Genomic DNA, 20,384 nt, shown 5'->3' with positions numbered 1-20,384 from the left:
CAGTGTTAGGCGCTGCTGTGTTCCGGTTTGAAGGGGTGGTAAGGGAGACAGACTTTTCCGAGGCGTTCCAGCTTAGTCCTCAGGGGTAGCGGCGCATCTGTGGCCGACCTCAGGTAGGAATACCTAATCCAATCAATCTGGGGTTGATTACAGATGTCCATGGGCGGCAGTAGCCACTTACCATCAGGTGGACTGCATGCTCGTCTGCTACTCGTATATTTAAAAAAAAAAACGTATGCTTATTTATATAATTACCTTATGCGTGAGTGTGTGCGTGTGCAGCAGGTGCGCGGGCTGCGACACCACCAGGGGCGCCAGCCCGCTCACCACCACCTCTGCAACAACACGCCGCCGTCATTACCACTACCACACACCGCAGAAAACTTGGATAGGAATGTGATAAGAATATATTTCAAGTTAAAAGGAAATTAGAGCTTTGTAACAGGAAATTAAATCTCTCAAAATGGGGGGTTAGAGTCCCAAGCTCCAATTTCGTCTAACTTTGATTTTTCTAAGTTACGCAACTATATATAAGGAATTAACTTTTACATTAAGTACGTAGTTTAAGGAAAAACGGCGGAGAGTATATTTTTATTCCCAAAAGCGTGTAAGGTCTATAAGTCCGCAATTGATCAGTGAGATAAACTCTATAGTGTCTTTTCAAAGTGTTAAGTATTTAACTATTTACACCCTTAACACTTTGAAAAGAACACTAAGACCACAAAATAATTCAGTTCGTCCTTACCCGTAGACGAAGGCGGCGGTGTTACAACCCCATTCTCTTTGATAGATATTCTGTTGTTCTCCGTAACTCCTGCAAATAATAACATTTTCATTTGTCCAATTATACATCCTTTTAACTACTTATTACTCAAATCATTCTCTAGTAATTCAAGGTAACATAATCAAATTACAAAAAATTGCACAAGCAATGATGATCTGAATGATAATTTGGAGATCAAAAAATATTATTATTGTTCTGGGATTGTACATAAAAAGTATGCATTGTATTTATTATCACAACGCATAATCTACAATATATTACTACTTATTTAACGTCACATAACAATTAATTTCACAAGGACTCAGCCATGGATAACATAATAACAAATTAATATGGACATGTGTGATGACCAACACATAGAAACAAGTGCGGAGACTACGTTTTTTTAAATGAAGGACTATCCTCATGGACTTTTATTCTAAAGTTTATGTATAGGTTTCCTTCAGCAAACAAGCATGTCCAGTGTCCACGTTTTTTATAATATAGGAGTAGCAGATGAGCATGCAGTCCACCTGATAGTAAGTGGCTCTTGCCGCCCATGGACAACTATAATCAACCCCAGATAGGCTTAGATATTCCTACCTGAGGTTGGTCAGATGCGCCGTTACCCCTGAGGACCAAGCTGGAACTCCTCGGAAAAGGATGTCTCCCTTACCACACCCTTTGAACACAGCAGCGCTTAACACTGCTGGTTTTAGGTAGAAATAGGTGTGGCGGTGGTGCCGCCGGAGTCGACCCACAAAGGGTTCTACTACCTTCCATATTATGTAAAAAATATTTAAACCATACTTGTGAATTATGGTTTAAATATATTTTGAATTAGGTCTTAGCAAATACTACGGGTGGTCACCAGAGGGGAGGGGGTTAAAAATGGTAAAAACGGGTCACGTAGTATCCTAATAAACCTAATTAATTGCCTCATATAATCGAGGCGGAGTACCAGGCGCGCAGTTACCGTTGGAGTGCGGCTGCAGCACGCGCAGCCCGCCGCCCGCCGACAGCAACTGCAGCGCCGCCGGGCCCACCACCAGCCCGCCGCTCGTCACCACCTGCGAACAACATCATTTATACATTCATATTTTGAATTTAAATCAACGCTTTCGTTAAATAAAATTATTTTTCCACTGTCTAGCAGCATAAGAGACTTAACGCTAAAATATTCTAAACTAACAGTTTGAACCAATTTCAACAACGTTAACGTAGCAACGTAGTATTAACAGTAAGCTCCAAACCTCCACATAACCACAACAACGTTTACCACTGCTATTAGACAAGAAATAGTCTGACAATGGGCCGGAATCTAAGCAGAGAAGATTCTATCACCTTCAAAACCACCACTATTTAATTGCCTTTTAATTCCTCACTACATGTTCATAGTAAACTATTATTTATTACAAACTAAGGTACTCGTTAAAATATATATAATTGTTCAAAAATCTTACTTGAGACAATGGCAGATGTATTTGAGCAGGATGCACCAAGGTAGTAGTACTTATTGGATTAGTTATGCCGTTTTCCGTTACTTGCCCATTCTGAAAATGATATAAATTGTTTTACTTATAAGTTCGGAAATATAAATATTTTTATTAGATACACTCTTATTTTTAAATAATGATTACTACAGATTTTTAAACTTACCGGCGCATTAGATTCTGCTGATGCTAAAGTTGTTAGTGTAAGCGTATTGTGTCTCGTACCGTATGACGTCCGTACGACCTGCAATCAAGTAAATTAGACCATTAAACCAATTATAACTAGTTTTCAACTTGTAATAATAATTAAAATATTCTCAAGACGTATCTCGCGTATAGTTTCATGCAATGTTAGGATACTCGAAAAGTACAAACAAATAGACGCGACGAATACATAGATAACATACTGGGATATATTTCGGCGACTACCTTAATGCCAGATTTATACTCGTGTGAAAGTATTCGCGAGCAATTAATCGAATAATTCACGAAAACATGTCGAGTATGTAAGCGCTGCGCACGAGGACAAGCGCGTAAAACCATTTGTATCGCAATGAAAAACCTACTCCCCCGCGGAGGACAGACGTACGTCGTAGCAAGTGCCAAGTACATCCAAGTGAGCTATTTACATACTGGTACTCCGAAGTATTCGTGTGTGCTCGGCGAGTGCGAGTATGTAAGCGCTGCGCACGAGGACAAGCGCGTAAAACCATTTGTATCGCAATGAAAAACCTACTCCCCCGCGGAGGACAGACGTACGTCGTAGCAAGTGCCAAGTACATCCAAGTGAGCTATTTACATACTGGTACTCCGAACTATTCGTATGTGCTCGGCGAGTGCGTTATCATCAAAATAAAAAAGTAAACTACACCACGACTTGAACCAAAATCCTAATCCGAGATTAGGTCAGCTCTAATTTCTAACATTGTACTAGGCGACCATACCTGTGAAGTAGTGGGTGTTATTTGTATCGGCAGCGTACGCAGCTTGGTACTAAGGTTGAGTGTGTGAGGAGGTGAGGAATCCATTCGAGCTACGGTGTGTGGCGGTGAAGACGTAATCTGAAATAAAACAAATAGAACTTTAAAAGATAGTGTATATGTTATAGGCAAACTCCGAAGCTCCGGCGCTCCTAGGTTGGACTGGTCAATCCTCAGGTCAGACTGAATGACTTAGTCAAAGCCCAAACAAATGTAAATTTTCGGCCTTTGACTAAACAATTTTCGTCAAACCTGGGAGAGACTAATTTGGTCAGGCAAACGTCAAAACACAATTTTATTAAATCGGGGTTTGACGAGTCAAACTCCGATATAGGTATGAAGTGTCTTATCTTCGTATATTTGGAAGCATTTTATCATTTAAGCAGCTTTCAAGTCTTAAGAACCGCTGAACTCTGCCAGTTCTGACACCTGATTGGTCAGCTTACGTGATTTTCACTTTTATATTTGAGATGCTTTGAGAGAATGCCGTGTGGCATTAGGCCCACCTTTTGTACGATGTGCAATAAAGTATAAAATAAATAAATAAATGCTTTGGAATATACGGAGGTTAGTTTGTAAGATTAGGTATAAGAAAATAACATTTTAAAAATTTTGATGTTTATTGTTTTAATAATTTAAAAAAACCTAACCTAACCTAACCTCACTCATCTTCAATTTTACACAATTACACGCCCGCACGCTCAATGAACGAACATGAAATGACAAAACAATCGGTCGGAACACCGCGAGAGACATTATGAACCTGTTTAAACATGTTCAGATCAACGTTTGACCGAGTTTTGCAGTCGCTTCTAGGATTGACTAGGCCAAAACCGAAACAGAATAATTTACTTTCGACGTTTGACTGAAAAGTTAGGAGCTCCTGGGTTTGACTAAAAATACTTCAGGCAAAGGGCGAAATTGAAATGTATTTCGGGGATTGCCTGATGGCTTTGGCCAAACCTAGGATAAACCAGTCCTTCCGCGAAGAGACTGTGTATCGGACTTTGACTATAACATATAGAATAAATAAGAACCTATGTAGACTAAATTGTTAATACTTACACTAATAGGAATACCTAACACTTGATTGTTACTGACGGTATCATCCCTCTCCTTGTCTTCGGGATCTGAAAATTCAAATAAAATATTGAGTATTTAAAACAAAATGTAAAGAAAATCTTTTTCAGTTATCCTAAAAATCACTGCGTCAATTTTATTCATATGTGTAGGTAGAGTAAGTAGATGTCGTTTCAAAACAACGTCAATATTAAACAGGGTCGCAGTGTACTAGAGCCGCATAAAAACAAAGGAGGTAACTTAACAACTTAATACGTAGTACGTACCGATACTACGGGGCCGCACCGAGGAAGCGCGCACCGACGTGACCTCCCGCTTCAAGGCGGCCAGTCGCTGTTGCGCCGCTATCTTCTCACGCGCCAGCCTTTCCATCTCGTGCTCACACTCGCGCTCCTTACGACGAAGCACCTGCGAAAAATACACAATACGCTTCATAACAACACCTTTATTGTTTAGGATAACTCTTTACTCGTAAATATGTCATTAAATACAACTTCTTATAAGTCTTATCACAGTATAAGGATATAATCCTTATACTGTGGTCTTATTAATTACGTAAGTAGCTGAAATCACATTATTTATCAAGTAGTTTTTGCTACAAAGCACTTTAAGTTACAACATTCATGCGTCATTTCAATTCTGTACACAACCATTACAAAAAATATGCGAGGAATGTGTATTGCGAAAAATAAGTGTACGATTTTACCAGGACTACATAAAATCAAAGGACGTTTTTGTAATATTAAATACTGGTATCGGACTTTAGAAGCTAATTTAGAGAGAACTCATGGAGCGTTTTTAATTTGCCTTCGCACACGTAATGAAATAACTGTTCTTGTTTTGAAACACGTGTAGAACATGAAAATGTAATAGGTAGTTGTCATTTTAAAAACAAAAGACAGCTATTCCGCGTCTAGACGCGTAGTTGAAAGAAAAACGACCGTAAGTTCTTAGGCTTTTTAGGAATAAAAACTGCAATAATATGTCGTAACCGAAATGAATAGAGCTAGGAGTTTTTTGAAAATTGCAAAATTATCCGTAAGCAATTCGTAAGTAATAAAGAATGTTTTTATGATAATGATAATTACCCCTTGTCATAAGTGTACATACTTAAAAACTTAATCGAATTTTACATACTTTTATAAATTATTTTCGGAGTCCTTTGATATTTCATAATAAATTTTCGAATATTTATCGTACGCCTTAGAAAAATATTCAATGATTCAGTCATAGGATTCAGTATTCATTAGAAGCAGATTAGTCGTCTATTCAATGAAAGTTTTTTTGGATTGCGATGTGCACAGTTCTCTCGTCTCGCCTTATAAAAGTTAAAAGTTTGAATTCATTACAATACAATATTCACATCTACAATGATAGTAGTGATTACCGTTAGTATGAATTTTCAGTCGAGTACTCGATCAATCGTATCGACAACTCGTATCGAATATTCTCTATATATATCTATATATATATATATAAATGTATATATAGCGCCTCTAGTGGATCGACTAGAAACAGTCGATCCACTAGAGGCGCTGCACGTTGATACTGATTATTGTACTGCGAACTCTATATCGAAGATCGAAATCACCTTAGGGTACTATAGAACGCCTACCTCGTTCTTACGACTACTGTTAGCTAGACTGACAACAAAATCAGATATCGTAAACGAGATATACTAACATTGATATATCGGATGGCAGAGCCCAGGATGGACAAGTTGGAAGTCTTCTTGTCATCAGGCGTGGCGGGCAGTTGTCGCTTGAGGAGCTCGAAGCACTCCTTGAGGTGAGCTCGTCGGTTCTTCTCCAGCTTGTTGTGCACCTCGCGGGTGCCGGCACGCGGCGTGTTGCTGCCATTGCTGCCGCTGCCGCTGCCGCTACCGCTGCCACTACCGCTCCCGTTGCTACCCACAGACGGCGGTGATGGAATTTGAGGAAGTCTGCGAACAAATCATATTTCAGTATAGTTATAGATAGATATATATAAAATGGAATGTTACTCTAGTATTTGATTTAAAATGTCATGTTATTATATAAGATATTTTGTTATAATATTGAAGTAGCAAACAAGCATCCAGTCCACCTCATGGCAAGTGGCCACTGCCGCCCATGGACATTTGTAATCAACGTAAGAAAAGATTCCTACCAGTGGTTAGCAACAGAGGCGTTGCAACTCTTAACGCCTGGGATAACAGTTTCCTTTACCACACCCTCCAAAGAGGACCAGAACGCTTAACACTGAAGTAATTAAAAAAAGTGTGTGTGTGTCAGCTACGACGCACGATTGGAGTTTACTCCTTACGAATAATAATTATGATATAATTATATCGAATAGAAAAAAGGGTAGGTAAATGAACGCATCTGCTAAAATGATAAGAGAAACAAACATATATCTGTAATTATTCGGATTATTTATATTACTTCAATAATGCGTATTACATAAAGTATGTTACAAAATAATATAAAATAGCGCCATCTAGTGGCAAGTTTTATAAATTGTAAGTTTGCAAGTTTATCAATCTATGTATTTTGGTTCCAAATATTATAATGGTAACTTAATATAATTGTTTATATTAAAGTAAATTTAAAAAAAAAAAAAAAATTACTTTTAATTTACTTTTTAAAGTAAATTTTAATATAATATAATTATTTATATTTAAAACAATGTTAAACGTTTTGTAACTTAAAACTTAATAATTATAATTTCTTTGCCATCTATAAAATATCCTTGTTGCAATTTACGTATGAAATTTATATGAGACTCAATAAACATGTTATTATATGTAATTTGGATTGTTTCTGAATGTTTTATAATTCTAGAATTCATTTAAAACGTATTGCTAATTTTATATAACTTATTTTGAACATAATTCATTAGCAATAATTCTGTAATAAATATTAAATAATACTGTTTTGATTTTGCCCGTTTATCGTTGATAGATGGTGCTGATCAATAATGCATCCATTTTTATAAGTTAAATTAATATATCAGTAACTTACAAAAGCCTCTTTATGTTAAAACCTTTTTTTGCTTATATTATATCTTATTCAATTGCTTACTGATTTTATATGTTACTCTTCTTTAAAAACGTTCATAAAAGATTGTTAATCATATTATGGCGCCAATGTTCATATTTTTCACAGTGTTTATAAATGATCAAACCTATAACTTAATTTATGCAAAAATGTAAACAAATTAGTTAATGACGTTTTAATGTTTTATATATTGCTAATTATTTTTATTGTAATAATTACTTTCATATGGGATTTGAACTTACTGTATTTTAAATTAATAAAAGCACTCTTGATTCATATTTTGGTTACCGTTACGCCTCAACTTTTCGTGTTACACTTGATTTTACTCCTCATAAAATTTCCGTACCGGGCCTTATAACTCAAATCGTTTCTTAAGGAGTAAACTCCAAAAAAATATCGATTTTAATGTAAACACAGACACTTCCATAATATAGATTACAATGATCTAATCTAATCTGTAATCAAATGAACTAAAACAACAAAATTATACTTTAAAACGAGGAGAGCAAACGCCTTAAATATTCTACCGATACAAATGATTGAATTTCAAAATCATAGGTCCACATTATCCATTATTCGAGCCTATGTATGCAACGATCCTTGTATGAATAACAAAACTGTCTTAAATATCCAAACCTTGACAGCAATCTGATGAAAAACAAAGTAGCTCATGGACTCTGCTAGGACGATAGGCAAGGGTGAATTATAATTTCATTATGGATACCCCTTGCATTTAATACATTTGTTTTATAGTCAGAATGTTCTGGATCTACGTCCTCACTATGCATTAAAGATTGCCTATTTTAAACAGATTGAAGTTGTGAGAACATCCCATTTGTATGAAATCGATACATCATCTATCATATTATGTTTAATTTTGTTATAGTCAAATTTTTTACTTCAAATTTTGTTATTTACAATTATAAATACTGAATACATAATATTTAAAGTAATAAAACAAACGATAAACTAAAAAAATACCTTATTTACAAAATATACAAGAAAACTATAAATCAAATAAGCCATAATTTTAATGATATGTCTGGGGTATGTTATTATATGTATAATATATAAATGTATACAGCAATTTAATTAATGTAAATCTTAACATTCCTGAACAATATTATTTTTTATCCTTATTCAAAAATTATGGTCAAAAGTGTTATAAGTCCGAAAGATTTTTATGTTTCTATAAGCGAGTCCCAGTATTAAAATACTTTTAGAATAATACAATTAATATTGAGATTTTTTTTATCTCGACGTAAGTAATCTTTTTTTTTTATCAAAATCGAATTATCTTATTTGGTTTCTTCAGTTAATATTTTATTTCAGTTTATCCTATAGAATGCAATACAATGGAAGTAGACTAAAATACTTTTGCAAATATTCGCCACATACAAATTAACACAAAAACATCAGTTACGTTACGTTATAATTAAATTAAAATGGTTTATAATTTAATTGTTACTTAAAATAAAATGATTTAAAAACATTTGAAATGAATAGTGACGTATTAGCATAACAAAAAAAGCGACTCATTTATCCTCAGTTCCCCAGCTGATTTAGACACCGGCGGTACCAGGTCATCATATCTTACCCGTGGCTGTTGCTCGTAGTACGCGGCCTGGAATGTTCTTGTGCAAAGTCGAGGTGGGGTGCGGGGAGCGGCGCGGTCGGTGCGAGGACCGGCTCGAGCGCGGCTGCGGGGAGCACGGGCGCGGGGCAGGGCGCCGCCACCGTCACCGGCGACGTGGTCCGCACCACGCCATTGCTGCGCGCCGCCACCGACACTCCCGTCACCACTCGCACCGACACCGGCGACTTCGGTTCCTCCTCTGTAAACAAAGCTCCACGTTAGAAATCACAAGTTATTTTGCCATCTTATAAATTTTCGAAGTTCGAAAATCCGCAAGGGAGCTCTTGACCGGATGTGTTCGCGACGGCGACCGCCACTTGTCAACCCGTGTCAGCCGCTCATCGGCGGCTGCAGTCCGTGGCGGTAAAGTACTAGGCGAGCATACTATACGAGAAGCTCAACGTGCTAACACTAAGCGAGACAATTTTACAGAAAGGAACGAGATAGCGATATATTATATTATCTGCTTTTACGCACCCTCAGACGAATTTCAATTTTAGCCCTTACTAATAAAGTTCATTTTTGTTTAGTAGCTATAAAAGTCACGTTGCATTGTAGAGTGAGATAACATAACATTTAAGCGCCTCGCACTGACTAATGAAAACGAAAGAGATAGAAGAGGGGCGTGGCTGTGTCAAATGACGTCAGTACGCATGTAATGTGTTTGACGTATCCACCACGCCGAAAATCAGCTGCTGGCCGCGATGCCAAGAAAAAACTGGTCCGTAAATACTAGCCGTTGATACTTTGTAGATAGAATTAGTAATTGATAACTGTCGTTACATAACATAAGTAATTCAATTTTCGTGATTAGTAATAAAATCGATCGCGCAACTTTTTGCTAAGCAATGACCTATATAAGTATTAATTAATTTACGGCAGGCAATGATAACGCGTCGCCACAAGGTCACTGACATTAGCAGATATTTGACAGATCCGATTAGCGTATGTGTACGGTCAAGGTTAAATCACTTTTGAAAATTATGAAGAACAATGCAAAATGCAAAGAGCAATAAATATGTGTAAAATAAGTCATCGTTAAACCAGTTTATTTCATTGAGCTCGGGTCTTTAGAATGGAAAGTATTAGACCACATACTGACCAAATAAGGTTCCTAACATTGAGATTATAGTGTAGAATTAATGAGTGGAAATTATCAAGATTTTCATACAAAATCTTAACATCTCGGATTGGCTGTCAGACTTTTTTTTTTTTTTATAATATAGGAGTAGCAGACGAGCATGCACTCCACCTGATGGTAAGTGGCTACTGCCGCCCATGGACATCTGTAATCAATCCCAGACAGGATTAGATATGATCCTGTCTGAGGTCGGCCACAGATGCGCCGCTACCCCTGAGGACTAAGCTGGAACGCCTCGGAAAAGTAAGTCTCCCTTACCACACCCTTCAAACCGGTACACAGCAGCGCCTAACATTGCTGTTATTAGGTAGAAATAGGTGTGGCGGTGGTGCCGCCGGAGTGGAACCACAATGGGTTCTACCACCTTCAAACTAATTAACTTAATTTCTATTTTAGAATAACTTATTTATGCCAATTAAAATGAATTTTGCTATCACCCGATTTTGTGTTTCGTAGCCGTTGAGGAGCTTTAGTGTTAGTATCAGAAAAATAAGAATATTAATTTTATTTTATTTTTATGATCGAATTACGTCAACTACGTGAAAACTTGTTTTATAATTACCATTTCTGTTGATAAAATGGTTATTCATTCAATTTCCAAATTACAACACAAATGAATGAAATTACAAATACTCCTTTTGGAGAGTTGAAAACAGATTCCATTCATCTTTAAACACAATGGCCTGTTGAGGAAAATAATAGGAAAACATAGAAACAGAGGAGGCGTTGACTCGAAATATTTACAATGAATTAGAATTATTTAACGTAAATCTGGAGAAGGATAAGTCCCCGGGCTGGTGAACTCGTGACTTTCACAGTTCCCGACTTTGTACAGCTGCCGGCATTGAATTATACATTACGAATAGAGTTCAATCCCACCATAGACCGAAATGCTTATGTCAATAAGTTTTCAACTGACTGAATTTAAATCGTATTATCACTTTTTCATTCGGTTTCGTTCATATAAAAGTAAAATGCTGTACAATTGGGATACTAGAGATTTTCATATTGGAAAGTTTGGGACGCTAATTTTTGAAGGTGGTAGAACCCTGTGGTTCGGAACCATGCCACACTTATTGCAGCCTAATAGCAGCGTTAAGCGAAAATCTGCGAAAGCATTGTAAAAAATCACATAGTTGAGAAATTGGTGAAGCAATCCTCTTTATTTTTATCATAGTTCCTTTATTCGTGGTGCAAAAAAGGACAGACTTTTCATGAATGATGAATATTTGGGAAAAAAGATTCAGGATTGCATCACGAATTTTTGCGACGTTAATGTTTCACCATGTAAGTCAATTACAGATGCCTTGCCATTCCTTAGGACTAAGATTTTCGACTCATATTATGTAAATCAGCCGGGATCCACACCCTTGCACCCAATCGCAATAAGTGCGTCACGCTAGATATTGATGTGGCCGTGGTATTTCCCCGATCAAACTAATATCGTTCTAGCCATCCAATTTTTACTTTCAATTCACCTGTGAACTTATAACAATTTTATTCAAAAGAACGTACAAACAAACAATAATGAGTGTTTAATGATTTAAGGCGTACAAGTGTAGGCACTGTTTTCCTTTCCAATTATTTGTTAATATCGTACTGTCGTGTTATAACTTTATTAGTTTACTATCGCAGCATTAGTCACGGGCCTAAGTGAAATCATACGTAGGACGAACAACTGCAAATACGTCAATAAGTGTGCACTTGTCATCTATACAAATAAGTAATAACTGCAAATTGTACTTGGACATTAGAGTATTCCGCACCACTACTAAAATATTGTGTATTTTGGGCGGGGAGTTCTTACCGCGAGTCTAATTAAAACATGGCCAATTTTATTTTTTGTTTTGTTTAGAATTTACAGTGTTTTTCCTACATCTTAGTGAAATATATTACCGTCTTTAAGATATAACGAAAATAACAACAAACGCTATAACACCTACGTTAAAACCATACGAAGATTGATTGTAGATTGTACGTAGTTAAATGTTTAAAAGCTAATTCTTGTTTAAAACAATCCTACAGTGCTATGAATTTAGCCGTTTTTGCGTCCTTTAGGTAAGATTAGGGTGTGTCTACGAAACCCAGACCATAGAGAAACGTAGAGCTATGACTTTGTAATACAACTTGGTAAGCAAAATAAAGCACTGGAATTTTGGGAACAAAACCCAAACCACAAAATAAATATTGTGTGTCCAAACTATTAATTTTATTTATTTACATAATAAAATAAAGGTAGTGACTATAATATTGTTTAGGTGTTCAATGTTGTCAGTGACATTATTCGTAACCGAAGCGAAAAAAAAGAGTGGAAAGGCTAACGAGCTGCCAGAAACAATACCAGGGTGACATGAACGTCAATGCGGTTGCGTAACTGGGGGAGAGCGAGTGACGCACAGCGCCGCTCTAGTAGGGAGGCTTCCCACGATACGACACGAACACTGACAACAGTGACAACCGAGAGAAATAAATATTACCTTCTTCAATTGCGTATTTTCTTTCATATCCAAGATTTTTTAAGGCGCAAATGTGAATATTTTGGTCATGGACTACGGACTATGGACGGTCCATGAACGATAATTGTTATCTACGTACCTAATATCTTTCTTGCTAAATTGTATTATAACATAAAAATCCATAAAAGTAATTTTATTTTATGTTTAATCAATAAAAGTAAGTACCATGGGTTCTTTTTTTCTTCACATTTCTAATAGTTACGTAATAACTATAAATTGTAACGGGCAAACGATATTTCAAGGGATGAGATCTCTTGAAATGTTTTCTCCATAGGACTAGATTGCGTCGAGTAAGCTATCTTGTAAATTCATTAAAATGTTTTTTAAAAGTAAACGCTTAAAATCCGAACAAGCTGTTCCAAGTATCGATATCATAACCATCATATAACCATCAACTAATTTTTCATAATAACTCTCGTTTTTTTACTAATAACTCCGATTTTTAAGTATACTTGTAAGTCTTAACCTTATGGTCGTAACACAAAACTTACCAAATCAGCATACCCATACGCCAAAAAATATTTTTACCCACGTTATATTTGTGTGGTTACATCCGCTAAAATAGTCCAACACCGTTTTGGGCGTGATAAGCGGGTGTCGGGAAGGGTGCCGGCGGTAGGGCTGGGTGGCACGTGGATGTCAATGTGATAGCGTCACGCGGCCTCCCGCCTGTCGATGCAACAGGACCGAGGGAAACACGTACAACCCTAACACACGGCTATACACGCGTCGACGAAACTCTTACTTGTTTATGGAGCCCTGATACTTGAAGGTGTATTTTTGGAGGCTGGAGAAAGTTTTCTTAAGTCTGTTGTAAAGTTTAAGATTTGTTGTTAGAAGGTAGGTCACTTCACAGATGAACAAAGATTAATTATTTCTATCAAGTTACTGTATTTTTACATTCAAAAATATAGAAAAATATAGTGTTGTTCTTACATTCTGGTAAACCACAGTATATATTAACGTGTATACTATTGCACAATGGTTCTTATTTATTGATTTAAACATTTATGTACACACAGTAAACATAAAACATACCTGTGCAACGGCAATTATTTCTTTTTTCTAAGAAATTCTTCTGCCAGACGATTGAGCAGACATTGGATACTGGGTACATAATGATAGTCACGAGCCTACGCTAAAAATTCTAAGTCACGGGTATGTGAATATAAAAAAGTATGGTTAAGATTCTTAAATAAAGTAACGTGTATAAGGCCTCCAAAACCCCCCGGTGGCCGTCCTCTGCGTTGCGTTGAGGGCTCCGGGATCTCCAAAGGAACGCAACCGGAGTCCTCTTAGCGCGTTGCCCCGTCGGGCTCCGCCCAGCTGAGCTTGACGCTCGCCACACCATCTGGTGTATACGACGGTATGCGACCACACATACCGTCGTCCTTCCCGGGGCCGCTGGCCGGGCGGTTCGAGTTCCCACTCTTGCCGCCTGCAACCCCGGAAGCCCCCTTTTAGTCGCCTCTTACGACAGGCAGGAGATACCATAGCCCTATTCTAGTCCCGGAACTACAGGGACAGCAGTGGGCTAAGCCTATAACCCTTTTCACTCTGAGAGGAGACCCTCAGAGGAGACCCATGCCCAGTTCTGTGAAATAGTAACAAATACAGTCGCTACATACGCCGTTGTAGATGACAGCTGATACCTTTGTGTCGCTATTGTATGCGTGCCACAATTTATCTCAATGTCAATAGCCTCCACCAGATATCGATATTCGCTCGACATTCCCATGACGTTTATCACGAACACGTGTAACTGCGCATTTGATGGCTCACATTCACACATCTATAAGCAAGTTATAATCAAGACAATTCGTTTAATATCATGCAGTATTAGCGGTTAAATTTGTATATATATGTATATCATCATAATAATATATGAAATGACAAATAATGTTCAACTAGCTGCCTGGATTTGCAGGACAGTAGGCAAATATTTTGAATCGATAACGTTTAACTAACTCCTCGCTTACCCTTTCCGTTTATTTGTACATTTTTTGAGCAAAACTGGCACTGTGTCGACTTTACGAGGTACAGCTTAAAATCGTTGTTATGCACATAACATACTAATCTATGGCACAGAATAGCAAACTTTATACGCAGTTGGAGGCGCTAGGGTTGTCTAAGATATTGTTATTGTACAACAAAATTAATATTGAAGTGCAGAGGCACGTTGTGCACTTTTCGGATCGGGAAAAGAAACTGAATTAAAATCCAAATACACACAGAAATGACACAGAATATTATATACGAATAATTTATTCGTAAATTAATACGTTAATGAAAATTATTTCTTATTACAAATACTTCCAAAAACTATGTCTTAACAAATCAAACATAATGTTTAGAAGATTTTAAAGCTAAGAACTTTCACTGCTTATATGCAACCCTACAACCAATATACCTACTTAGTAGTGTTATACAAAGTGTTTAATATCATAACATACACTTACCACAATACTCTCACATTACACATACCTCTACTAATACCAGGTGCGAACCCTAGCAAATGGCACCGCTGGCAAAAAATAACAAATAAAAGCAGTATCGGCCTTTATCAAACATGTGATGCGCAGTTGTTAATAGTCATTACATAACTGCATCATTCGGCAACGCATGTGCCCACACACGCGGGGATATAGGCGAGCCCGACGCTTCTTGTCAACGGATCATCAATGTCGTTTACCGGCTCGAATGCACATTTAAACGCACTCAACAGGTGTACAACTTGTTTTCATAAAAATTGTAATCGAAGAAAACGGCACTTCTTTATCATGGTCACTACAAGTTGAGAGCGGCAACGAATGTGTTGCTATATTCAGCACTAAGTTGGAACACCTTATGTATGGTTGACCACCCCATTGCTTGCATTGGTTGATTTAACATTACTAATACAAGATATAAATAGGGGTTGAAGTATTGGGAACCAGAATGTGTGTTACCTTTTATTTGTTAAGAAAAATAAGTTTATTTGTTAAGAATAGTCATAGAATAGTAAATAAATAGAATAACGTATTAAGGTAGATACTTTAGAAGGCTGGAATTTTTGTTGACTTATTAAATTATTGTTTATTACTCACGAAAATATAAAAAAAATACATCGAAGATTTTAGATTGATCTATTATTTCAAGTGAAGTTGGTTAAAAGTGTCCATAATGACAATAACCTCAATGAATTGAATGATATAAATTATTTGAGTCGATAATACGTTTGTTTTTTTATTTAGCTACGAGTAAAATTAACGGTGCATCATTTGATAGTGCCTTAAAGTGGTACCTCGTATTATATACACGTAGCGGGGTGGTGGTACCCCGCCACGTGTATATAATGTAAACATTCTCTAATCTCGTATAAAAACTTTAGGTACAATTATGCGAATTACGCAACACGCCACTCGCACACTCGTTATTGGATTACTGTAGATGTGTGCGACCGGTGCCCAGACTGTTACGTAAACGATAATTTTCTTCAATAATTATTAACTGAATAAAAATCCGCGCCGACGACGGAATGAGGTAATATTTACCGCATTACATGCCACTTAACATATTAGTTATTATGTGTACGCCACATAAGTAAGCCTTTCATTCTCCTCGTCAGCCTGTAGTGCCCCAGTGCAGTGGTAAAACGCTTTCTACACTCACAGCCCCACACTCGGATTCCCTGTATCGTGGGTGCTATGGACACACAGAGACAAATACACAAATACGCAGACCCAGAAGCAGAAACCTAAATTCACCATTTAGATTTCTGTTTGGCCGGGGATCGAACCCGAGACCCTCTACACGTCAGACCAGTATGGTGACCGCTCTGTCACGCGGGTCGCGGGTGGTAATTATATTGAAGGTGGTTGAACCCTTTGTGGTTCAACTCCAGCGGCACCATCGCCACACCTATTTCTGCATGTGGTAAGGGAAACGTACTTTTCCGAGGCGTTTAAACTTAGTCCTCATGGGTAGGATGTGTGAAGTCTACCAATCCGCACTTATTACTGTGGACTATGGACAACGTGGACGAGTCTAAACTCCTCTTACTATGAGATGACACCGGTGCCCAGCAGTGGGACTGTAATGGGTCGTCGACGAAAGAGTAGCGTAGCTCAATCGGCCAAGTAATAGTTATTCAAAGTCACGGCGAATAAACTTTTAGGAGACTTTTTTACCTCGCTCACATTATTTTAAATACATTTAACATTATTTATGGTATACATTTTGAAATGGTAAAAAGGATGACTTAATACCAAACGAAAAACATGACGTTTTTTTTCAGTCAAACAATATTTATAACAGTAGTGTGATTTTAAGCTTTAGTTTGATCAGAAGTTTTGATGTTTATCAATAATTGTTATAAACTCGAGGGATAGTATTATAGTACGGATTAATGATAATGCGGATATCCGTATTCGTATCCGCGGATATCCGAAGAAAGATCCGTTTTTTTTTCTTGCAATTTTTAACGATCCCACACATCACTAGTATGGAATATGGATACACAATTTTTATACCCTTCGACCTACGTAGGTGTACCTACGCCCTTAATAGAAATGTGATATTTCTTTGGGGAATATTTCGATTTCCTCATTGTGTTATGTAGCACGTATATATTTTTATTTCCATATGAATATATACAAAAACGATACAACAACAATAAAAAGGCATTCATAAAAGTTGTTTAGCCAGTTATGAATCGGCGATTATGTTTAAAAGCCACCGCGGGAAATAGCAGAATGGCAAAGAATGGCGTGCCAGCGAGTGGCATTCGATTACCGAGCCCAACGTGCCAGCCGCGACCTTGGCAGCCGCTGCCATCACTACGCTTACATCCTCATCGGTTATGTGCTCCTGCTCAACATGTAGACATATTAATAACTAATCGCAACAAAACAAATTCAAGGAATCTAATTGTTTTACCTGACTGCGGAGGGTAATGTTTTCCTGTGTGTGTGTTCAAGCCTGTGCATGTGTGTCTCATTCTTTGGCTCGCACTACAGCACAAACGACTTGACCGATTGTAACATATGAGGTGTCGTTGGATTCATCTAAATTGTGGGAGTGACATTTAATATTTTCAGTATTATTTTTAAGTAGACGGGTTTTTGTTTTTTAATAATTACTAGTAATTACTAGTTGTTTACTAAGATAGGTTGTACATGTTTTGCAGGCAAGACACGGCTACCAACTAGGTAATTATAATCCATTGTTTAGGTTTACGATCACATATGATTTATGACACGATACAATACGACACGGCACGATATTCCAAAGAAGTTCAACTTCTTTCGTGCTTAAATAAATACACAAGTCTTTTTATTCGTGCAAAGGGTTAAAAGGAAACAAAATATTATGAAAGTTTTTTTTTCTTCAACATGAAGCAAATTTATTAGTTATTTCATTAGCCTATATTGTTAAGTATTCTATTACAAAATTATTATTTCACAACACGATCGAGATGCCATTGGTACTCTAGATTTATGCCTTATTATAATGCAACAAACCATATACCTGCGTAATACATAAATAATTTATTTTTCCTGGCCACTTCCTTCCCTGTGTCAATGCGAAGGTAATCAACAGTGTATTTTATTAAAAACACACTCGTCATCGCAAGGGCGAATTCGATTACAGGTTTAGTGTACGTGAGATAAATTGTTATTATTACTCCTTGATTATTGAAGTTAAACTTCTTTCGTGGATGTTTGGGAAAAAATATGAGGGTGATTTTTTAAAGAACATTTTGTAATATTATTTTATTATAGTTTTACTTCTTGAGCGTGTAGAAGTATAACTTCTTTCATGCGTACATAAGTAAATGTATGCTTTTTTGTACCTATAACTTTTCAGACACCCAGGATGTTCCTTGAATCCATTATTATATGTAGGGCCTTTTGGTAGAGCTTCTTAATTTTTTTTTTATAATAGGAGTAGAATTAAATAGGAGTAGCAGACGAGCATACAGTCCACCTGATGGTAAGTGGCTACTGCCGCCCATGAACATCTGTAATCAACCCCAGATAGGATTAGTTATTCCCACCTGAGGTCGGCCACAGATGCGCTGCTACCCCTGAGGACTAAGCTGGAACGCCTCGAAAAAGTCTGTCTCCCTTACCACACCCTTCAAACCGGAACACAGCAGCGCCTAACACTGCTGTAATTAGGTAGACATAGGTGTGGCGGTGGTGCCGCCGGAGTCGAACCACAAAGGGTTATACCACCTTCAAATTGTATTACGACGACATAATAAAACAAAACTCCGACTTGAAGATGATCATAACAAGTTGTGTACAAACTCTTGGTGTTATGAAACGCGTAAGACGCTACCCCCCGGGGGCGTCAAAGACTTTATAAAGAGATCGTGGGGGTACGCCAAGCCCCCTTTAAAAGACGAAAAAATTATATAAAGTTCAAAATGATATTTTTAGAAAATTTATTAAAGGCTTCTCATGACGTAATCTGTGCGAAAATATGTCTGGCATTAAATACGTAATGATGAAGATGAATGAAATGTTGTAGGGATTTGATATTTCTTAGATAATAAATTAATATTGTAGAAGCCGTAGAGAGTCAGGAGTTGCAGATTATTAAACATAGTTACTAAGGAGGTCGTGTTATAAAGAATATTGAAAATTAGCTGGGATGTTTTCTATGTTTAGACGAATCACTTTATATTGTCGACTTCAACATAGTTACAATGAAGTGTCACAATCGTAATGCAATGTAGTACATTTGATCTTCTTAAGATTAGTAGAGAAGATGTCAAAATTTGAGGTCCTGGAGACAGTATTATTCTTTATTGATTCTGTTAATAGGCGCATGCTGTCCGAGATTTGATTTATGGGAGTTATCAGAAAAAAGTTTAAATGTTGAAAATCTCGGTATTCTTCTACTATATGTCATTTCACTTGTAATCTTGCATATCAATGAACATAAAAGAATAAAAGCAAAATTCTGATACTCCCGTTCTATATTTATGAACAATGAATAACAAAAACCTGTATAATAGAGAAATATATGGAACGCAAATGTCTGTCTTGCCACACCCTTTAAATCAGAACAAAACAACACGAACGTGATTGCAAAAAAAACATTTAATTATATAAACCGCGACACTTTTCCAACTCAGTGTCGCCACGAAGACACAATAGGCTTCGTAATATAGATAAAATGAATTATCGCTGTGCTCCCGACATTCGTATTGTGAAAACTATATATATTTATGTAGTTTTGATTAAAATTGCGTGTAATTGTGTCTCAATGCAAAGTATACTCGTAATGCGCAGTCACATACTTCACTGTTAGTCATTGAAATTGCTTGATATTTTAAATTACTTTGTTAATCAATTTACTAATTTAGTCCTATTTATAGGACTTTGAGGACCTTTGAGGGTCTGAGGCCCTGAGGACTAAGTTAGAAATGCTTGATTTAAATAAGAAGAAAGTAGAGTTTAACACAAATCAAATGATTTTTTTTTTCATTCAAAAAAGGTTCTTTACAGAGCACTTTTTGAATATCAATGTGTCGTTATTATAAGATAGAAACACAGCTATTATAAGGCCAGAAATAGGTGTGGCAGTCAGCTCTACAGTCGAATAAGAAAGGGTAATCGCACCTTTTATTAATCGTTTGTTATTTAATTTATAATTTGATCTAATATTATCAGAATTAGCTTAACATCCGATATTATAAGTATAAGACAACAAAGTAAAAAATATAATTTAAGCTTTAAAATGCCC

The 20,384-nt window shown here is 36.8% G+C and overlaps 1 protein-coding gene across 6 annotated transcripts in view; it reads right to left on the bottom strand.

Moving 5' to 3' along the window:
• Window positions 1–20,384, bottom strand: part of LOC140746390 (uncharacterized) — a 41,629-nt gene that overhangs the window by 4,183 nt on the left and 17,062 nt on the right. For 5 of the 6 annotated variants that reach the window (XM_073078522.1, XM_073078518.1, XM_073078517.1 and 2 more), the window contains 10 exons: window positions 8,952–9,189; window positions 6,000–6,258; window positions 4,583–4,724; window positions 4,302–4,366; window positions 3,201–3,317; window positions 2,423–2,500; window positions 2,227–2,316; window positions 1,740–1,833; window positions 746–814; window positions 256–335 (listed from right to left, as the gene is read on the bottom strand). In XM_073078522.1, coding sequence (XP_072934623.1) covers window positions 256–335; window positions 746–814; window positions 1,740–1,833; window positions 2,227–2,316; window positions 2,423–2,500; window positions 3,201–3,317; window positions 4,302–4,366; window positions 4,583–4,724; window positions 6,000–6,258; window positions 8,952–9,189 — 1,232 coding nt within the window. Of the gene's footprint in view, window positions 1–255; window positions 336–745; window positions 815–1,701; window positions 1,834–2,226; window positions 2,317–2,422; window positions 2,501–3,200; window positions 3,318–4,301; window positions 4,367–4,582; window positions 4,725–5,999; window positions 6,259–8,951; window positions 9,190–20,384 lie in introns of all 6 variants that reach the window. The other variant, XR_012102763.1, reaches the window with a different exon arrangement.

Source organism: Epargyreus clarus, unplaced genomic scaffold, assembly GCF_041222505.1.
Source record: "Epargyreus clarus isolate Ecla_fem2 unplaced genomic scaffold, WU_Ecla_fem_2.2 ptg000012l, whole genome shotgun sequence".
NCBI classification, from domain to species: domain Eukaryota; kingdom Metazoa; phylum Arthropoda; class Insecta; order Lepidoptera; family Hesperiidae; genus Epargyreus; species Epargyreus clarus.
Note: the sequence above shows the minus strand (reverse complement) of the source record. Positions and strands in the feature narration are given on the sequence as shown.